This window comes from Primulina tabacum, chromosome 13 (genome assembly GCF_025594145.1).
Source record: "Primulina tabacum isolate GXHZ01 chromosome 13, ASM2559414v2, whole genome shotgun sequence".
Lineage (NCBI taxonomy): Eukaryota > Viridiplantae > Streptophyta > Magnoliopsida > Lamiales > Gesneriaceae > Primulina > Primulina tabacum.
In genome coordinates, this window is record NC_134562.1 from 29764235 (window position 1) to 29771719 (window position 7485).

The 7485-nt window shown below is 35.0% G+C and overlaps 1 protein-coding gene across 3 annotated transcripts; it reads left to right on the forward strand.

Moving 5' to 3' along the window:
- Positions 1 to 1682: 1682 nt before the first annotated feature.
- Positions 1683 to 7233, forward strand: LOC142522434 (beta-1,3-galactosyltransferase GALT1-like). Of its 3 annotated transcripts, XM_075625818.1 has the most exons (9): positions 1683 to 1810; positions 3394 to 3467; positions 3607 to 4431; positions 5249 to 5481; positions 5585 to 5866; positions 6154 to 6282; positions 6354 to 6533; positions 6708 to 6815; positions 6994 to 7233. In XM_075625818.1, the coding sequence occupies exons 3-9, from the start codon at positions 3672 to 3674 to the stop codon at positions 7201 to 7203; spliced, it is 1902 nt and encodes a 633-aa protein (XP_075481933.1). In that variant the 5' UTR covers positions 1683 to 1810; positions 3394 to 3467; positions 3607 to 3671; the 3' UTR covers positions 7204 to 7233. The 3 variants fall into 3 exon arrangements, with proteins under 3 accessions (XP_075481933.1, XP_075481934.1, XP_075481935.1); XM_075625819.1 differs by lacking the exon at positions 3394 to 3467 and having other exon boundaries at positions 1688 to 1810; XM_075625820.1 differs by lacking the exons at positions 1683 to 1810; positions 3394 to 3467 and having other exon boundaries at positions 3531 to 4431.
- Positions 7234 to 7485: the final 252 nt, after the last annotated feature.

Consider the following 7485-nt stretch of genomic DNA (forward strand, 5'->3'; position numbering starts at 1 on the left):
CTCACCATTTGTGAAGAAATTCACAATTGAGTAGAGAGAAAAATATTATAAAGTGTGTAGTTTGGTAAATTTTGAGAGTTTGAAATTTGTATTTTTTACCATAAATTTTTACTTTCCACAACATTCATGATATATAGTTTTTCTCCTGAAAATAACACTATGATTTAAAAAGTTGGTGCACCTAATATTAAACTTTTGATTATCATTTGTGAAAAAGAAGAGGACCCGAGAGACGTGTTAGTGGTCCAAGGCACCAGAAACCGGATAGAGAAAAACGTGTTCCCAAAAGCATTAAAGTGACACGCTTTCCTTTTTACTCGTTTGTTCTTACTTTTCCTTCTTTATTACTTCTATTTATTCTCTTCCCTATTTTCCTTGTATATATAAAAATATATATAACTGATTTGTATAAATTCTTCTTAATTAATTAAAAAACATTGATTTATATTAGCGGTTGATTTTGCGATATATTATCTTTAATATTTCATTCATGTAATTTAAGTTAATTAATTCGTTGATTATTAAATTTGAAATTTATAAAACTCATGTTTTAAAGAATATAATCAACTTATTAAAAAAAAGAAGAGAGAATATAATCAATCGCATACATGTATAGTGTTAGTTAAATAATTAATAATAAAATATATAATACTTACATGGATTATTTGAGTGTGATATTTTGAATATAAATTTTAATTTTTCCTCTCGAATTTAATCAATGTGATAATTAATGAATGCTTAGTATATAAATTGGCACGCCATAAAGAGTAAATTTAAAATGTGGGATTTTTTCTTTTGAAAAAAATTGGTGGAATTTAATTTTTACAGTGTTGGAGTTCAATAATTGACCATGCTGCATAAAACAATCGAAATATGACACTTGTGTTGCTATATGATTTAAAAAGATTTGAGTTGCATCATTACCATCAGCTATAACTTTTGATAAAGTGACAAACACTGAGTCCTGCAATTGGTATCAGAGATAATGTCACATGTTCGATTCACATTGATTGCGATAAGTGCAATTGTTGGAAAGAAGATTGTTGAAATACAATAATTGACTCTACTAAGTAAAACAATCGATGTTGTTATACAGTTAGTTTAAAAAGATTTGAATTGTGTTACTATAATTAGCTATAATTTTTGATAAAATGATAAGCGTTTATTAGGTCAAAAGTCATGGCGAAATTAAATACCATTTCATATATTATCATATACCAAAATTCACATAAATCTCATATAAATTTAATACATGAGAGAGGATGTGCTAAATTAAATGTAAATTCTTATCAAATTAGCTAATGAAGTTCTATATATATATATTTTTTAAAATAAAAAAATAGAATAATATAAATAGATAGAGCGACTGTGTATTGCATTGGTAAAAAACTAACAATAAAAGATAAAAATTTATGTGAGATGGTTTCACATGTCGTATTTTGTGAGAAAAATATCTTATTTGGGTCATCCATGAAAAATATTACTTTTTATGCTAAAAATATTACTTTTTATTGTGAATATCGGTAGGATTGACCCGTCTCATAGATAAAGATTCGTGACGTCTCACAAGATATCTGCTAAAAATAAAAAAAAACATGATTAAGCCGTTAAACCAAACTTAATTATAATAATTATAATTAATATCAACTATCGACACCCAACAGTAAAACAACAACGGAGCATGTAATTTTTGCTTAAACAGGAAGTCGAGCACAAATTCAAAGTTTCAAACCACAGCTTTCAAATCATTATCAACTTTCTTCTACGTTTCTCGCTCCAAAACGCACGCTTCGGGTCGTTTTGCCGCAAGGTATGCCTTATTGTTACAGTTTTAGTTCTAATATATTCGCCGTAGCTTGCAGTTTTTGGATTTTCAATCGCCATTTTTTGTTTGTTTCTGCTCGATTTTTAGTGCTGTGTGCTCCGATCTGTGCAGTTTCATTTATCCGCTGAGTTTTTTTTCCGGCATGCGGTCCGTGTGCTGTGTGCGTGTGCGTGTGATACCGGTGGTTGGATGGAGGATGCTTGGTGTTTGCTTCTGAGTAGGGAGTTTAGGATTTTGATTATTTCTAGATTTGGGAGGTCGTAGTCGTTTAGGTTCGTTTGTAATCAATGTTGAAGTTTAGATCAGCAGTTGGAGTTTCGCTGTGATGCACAGTTGAAATTTTTAGAGAAACAGTTGAGATGGGTGATATGAATGTTGTAGAGTTGGTTTTGGAAGTTTGTAGCCATTTAGGTTCGTTAATGGCTAGTTTGAAGCTTAGATCTGTTGAAGTTTGGTTCTGGTGGCAGTTGAATTTTTCTCGAGATCATGGCGATGGAATCGTGCTCGTAATTTATTGTTCACGGATCATTGCTATGGCTTTATGCTAGATGGCCATGTCATTATGGATATCATAGTGACGTTTGGCAAAATGGCGAGTATACAGGCAATGGGCTGCCTAATGCTTCCGCTGTTAACTGGTGGGAGGAGTGCCTCATGTGTAGCATTTTTTGTCCATAATGTTATCTAAGTCTGAGTTCTTTTCTCTCTGAACTCTGGAGTTATATTTGTAGAGTCTGATGGTTCTGAAATATTTGTTATTTTCTTCTCTAAAGGTTCTGAGTCTCTTGTAAATTTTTATGTTTGAGTTTTCATTATTTTTATTTTTTGTCCAAGCCAGTCAAATTGTCGTTGTCATTCCAAATTCTTATAATTTTGTACAATGTTCGTGTTATTTTATTATCCAAATTCTCGATGTAAAGATGTTTATTGCCTCTGAATATCTTCTCTTGTATGTTTTTATGGTTCTATGTTGATATCCAAATCTGGAGAAAAAATCTTTGCTGCCCCTTTCTATCTTGCGGTGTCTCCGATCCCTCTCTTTCAGTTCGTGTTTTGGTTATCCAAATGCGACTGGAAAATCGCTATTACATTGTGTTTGAAAGGGCACTGGTTTGAACTTTGAAGCCAATAATTTTGTGAGACACTCGAAGTACCAGCAGGCATTCCTCAAAATCTGGTTGACCTTTTATTTTAAAAAGGATCATAAAGGGCTGGAATATGGTTCAACGTAATTTTTACTGCGCATAGTGCAAGGACTGCATAAAGCTAAATGATTTTCTATATGCTGATTGAATTTTCTGTTGGTTGATTTTGTTATCTTGGTACAAAATCTGCTGATCACTTATAGCTAAAGACCACTTTAAGAAGTATGGAATTAATGTTTTGTTGTTAGAATAACACTAGATGCCTCCAAATGTGTATGTCATCTAAATATTATGGAGTTATAATGCATTATATTACCATTACTTTCTCTGTTAATGAATCTTATGTTTCTCAAGGGTCGATATAGTCTAGAATGAACATATGCACTCTACCACCTTATCAATCAATTCACTTGAATGAAGCAGAAACAACTTGTTGACGTCTTATAACCGATGCCTTTCTTGCGACATCTCACAACCGATGCCTTTCTTGCTTAACCATAAGTTTTAAGTTTAAAGTCCTCCTTTTTTTCCAGAATACCGTCTGGCTTATATGTTACTTTCATTCACATTATCTTTATCCTTAATTTGGAATTTGTGTTGTTTGTTTTGATCTATTGTGCTGACCATTTTATGCAGATTGTCTTGCTTCCTTGATGTTCAATTATCATGATATCTTTTTGGATGCTTGATAATGCACAAAAATGAAAAAACTGTATGGTGGTGTCTTATCCACAACCTTGTTGATGGTTTTTGTTCTTGGTTATTATGTAACTAAGAACCCCATCAAGGAGAGTTATCTTGCAAGTCCTCGGACCTTCAATCTAACAAATCCTCTTGAGTGGATAAGTCCTGGCACTCCGTCTGCATTTCACAGTCGAGAAACTTCTCCTCAAGTGATCTCTGCTGAAGTTATATTATCTGAATTCTTTGTTAAAAGAAACTCAACAATCGAAGAACAAAATGCTTTGCAAACTTGGAACCGACTGAAACCCCTGCTTACACAGGATATTGTCTTACCTAATGCTATTGAAGCTATTAAGGAAGCTGGTGTTGCATGGAAAAACCTAATCCATGTAGTGGAAGAAGAAAAACTTCGGGGCGATGGAAGTTCATCGTACAGAGGAAAAGGGAAACAATGTCCTCATTTTCTAAGTAAAATGAATGTATCAAAACTTGATGACAATGGATTTAAGTTGTGGGTTCCTTGTGGCTTGACTCAAGGTTCTTCAATAACAATTATTGGCATTCCTAATGGCCTTCTTAGTAATTTTCGGATCGACCTCAACGGTGAACCACTTCCAGGAGAGCCAGATCCTGCTATTGTTTTGCACTATAATGTTAGGCTCCATGGGGATAAAATAACTGAGGATCCTGTGATTGTACAAAACACCTGGACCATTGCTCATGACTGGGGTGAAGAGGAGCGCTGTCCGTTACCTGATGATGAACAGAATAAGAAAGGTATATATCTATCGCCGTCTCCATCTGCTAAAATCTGTACAACAGATTCGGTGTTCAACATGTATTTGAATTTGACATCTTATGCATGGTTCGTTAACATTCAGCATGAGGAACCTTTAGTAACAGTAGTTGTAATCCAGATACAAATCTCAGATTTGAGGAACCTTTAGTAATAGTAGTTCTAATCCAGATATAAATCTCAGATTTCCTTGTCCCAGTTTTATGGGCCTCGTGAATAACAAGCATTTGCATGATATAATGGACTCAAATCAGTTGCAAACTTCTCTCAAAAAAATTTAAAAATTCAGTTGCTAGCTAAAGATTTGGTCAGCCCTCAATTGGATATGTTTCTCAAATCGTACTATCCCCTGGGAATTCCCTGCAGAGCTTATATTTACCAAGACACTTGATTTGACTATATCCATGTTTGTAATTTTGTTTTACTATTGACATCCACACGACCTGCTGTTTTCTTTTGGAGTATCTAATGGATTATTCAATCAAAATTTACTCTATTATCTGACTGATGTTATTATTCTGTCCAAACATTGTCCCTGTATCTTGTGTGTTGCTGCTTGCACTGGTATTCCAAATAAGGAATAATGGAACTTTTCGCTTTCAGTAAGCTTTCCGTGGCTTCGGTTTTGCTATCTTTGTTAATGTGGTAAACTGTAGATTTATAGTGTATCAACCATTAAAGTATAATAATTGAAATGATTTCAACATGTAGCACATCTCAGATGTTTACATGGTCCAATTTAATCCTATGTTATCTGTTGTTGCATTTGTTGGATAACACTCTCTCTGCTAAAATCAGTTGATGAGCTGGACCAGTGCAATGAGTTGGTGGGCAAAGAAGGCAACCGATCTAGCAAATCCAACCAACATGCCAGTGGACCAAAAAAGATTTCTATGGTTCATGATGGTATACCAAGAAAGTATTTTCCTTTTAAGCAAAATGAATTGTTTGTTGCTACTTTCAGAGTCGGTTTAGAAGGAATTCAAATGACTGTGGATGGAAAGCACATTACTTCATTTGCATTCCGTGAAGTAATTTTTCTGTGCCCGTTCACCTCCTTCCCCAATTTATCTGAATTTTATGTCAATATGACATGACATGTTAACTTGTATTTATTATCGGCTTGGCATGCAGGATTTGGAATCATGGCTCATCAGTGAAGTGAGGATTTCAGGAGATTTAGAGTTAATTTCTATTGTAGCCAGTGGTTTACCAACTTCGGAAGATTTAGAACATATAATTGACTTGGAAGCTCTTAAAGCAATCCCACTACCTCCACGAAGACAGCTGAGTCTTGTTGTTGGTGTTTTCTCTAATGCAAACAATTTTAAACGTAGAATGGCAGTTCGAAGATCATGGATGCAGTATGGTGAAGTACGATCAGGACAGGTTGCGGTTCGTTTCTTTGTGGGTCTGGTAGGTTTTACCCTTTTTGGAATATTTATCATGACCTGTTCAAGCACCATCTTTCATACTTGAACTTAAAGCATTATAATATTAAGATCTTATGCTGCTAGAATATTCCCTTTTAAGAAAGTATGTGTTAACCTTGGCAATCAAAACTCGACGGATTTTTCTTGCCTCCTGTCAATATTTCCCAATTTTTTTTAAAAATTACCTTTTACCTCGACAATAAAAACTTATTTGAATGTGGTTTATTTATTTAAGTATTAAAGTACCTCGTGTATGGTCCATTCCTTTAGCATAAAAACCAGATGGTGAACGAGGAGCTCTGGAATGAAGCACGGACATATGAAGACGTTCAGCTGATGCCTTTTGTTGACTACTACAGCCTCATCACATGGAAGACTATAGCCATTTGCATCTTTGGGGTAAACTCTCCTCACCTCCTTAACATACGTACAATTTCTTGAGTACCTTATGGCCTCAATCTCTTCAACAGACCAGGGAAGTTTCGGCAAAGTTTATTATGAAGACGGATGATGATGCATTTGTTCGTGTAGATGAAATCTTGAATTCTTTAGGAAAGACCAATGCAACACGTGGTTTGCTCTATGGTCTCATCAATTCAGATTCCGAACCTCATCGTAATCCAGATAGCAAGTGGTATATTAGTCCTGAGGTATTTCTTCAACCGATAATGTACTCTCCCGGCTCAAAATTCTCACAGTGTTTTAACCCTATGCTTATTCTGAATACATGTTCCGAGTTTCCCATAGTAATTTGCGCACTTTACAGAGTCTAACATGAGTGATCTATCTGAGTCCTCACTACTTTTTTATCTGCATTTTTGTAGGAATGGCCCCATGATAAGTACCCACCTTGGGCGCATGGTCCTGGTTATATAGTGTCAAATTACATAGCGAAGGCAATTTCCAAAAAACATGAAAAGGGACTTCTAAAGGTACAGAGCATAAGTCATCTATTCTCGCCATCACATAAAGTCGAAATGTGTAGATTTTTATACTTTTGATAACATCCAAATTCCCTATTGTTCACATTATTATTTATCACTATTAAAATGTTAGCTACTTGAAATGTCTCGAGCATTCAAAAAAACAAAATGACAATCATGGCTGCAGATGTTCAAGCTCGAAGACGTAGCAATGGGGATCTGGATTGCTGATATGAAGAAACACAATCAGGAAATTAGATACGTGAATGATGGGAGGATTATAATCGATGGTTGCACGAATGGTTATGTTGTTGCTCATTACCAAGGCCCAAGAGAGTTGCTCTGTTTGTGGCAGAACATTCAAGACAAAAAAATCTCAAGTTGCTGTGGCGATTAACTCACAAATCTGCTGGAGTAGATAGATTTTCCGATCAAATGCTGGAAACATACGTTGGACGATCGACTATAAAACAATAAAAAGGCTACCGAGCACGATCCGAGGAGCCGGAAAGAGTTGTTCCAATGCTTGTGGGAGGAGGAGTTGAGGTAGCTGTACAGGTGACAAGATATTGAAATGGATTCATGTGCAACAGGGAAATGATATATTATGCTTTCCCATTTTTGTTAGTAAATAGGGGATTTGTAAAATATGTATAGAGGAGAGAAAAACCCGGCCATG

Excerpts from the sequence above, each read along its gene's own strand:
- LOC142522434 (XM_075625818.1), top strand. The coding sequence starts at position 3,672 with ATGAAAAAACTGTATGGTGGTGTCTTATCCACAACCTTGTTGATGGTT. Across the intron at positions 5,482-5,584 it reads CTTCATTTGCATTCCGTGAA|GATTTGGAATCATGGCTCAT; the intron begins GTAATTTTTCTG and ends CTTGGCATGCAG. Across the intron at positions 6,534-6,707 it reads AGTGGTATATTAGTCCTGAG|GAATGGCCCCATGATAAGTA; the intron begins GTATTTCTTCAA and ends GCATTTTTGTAG.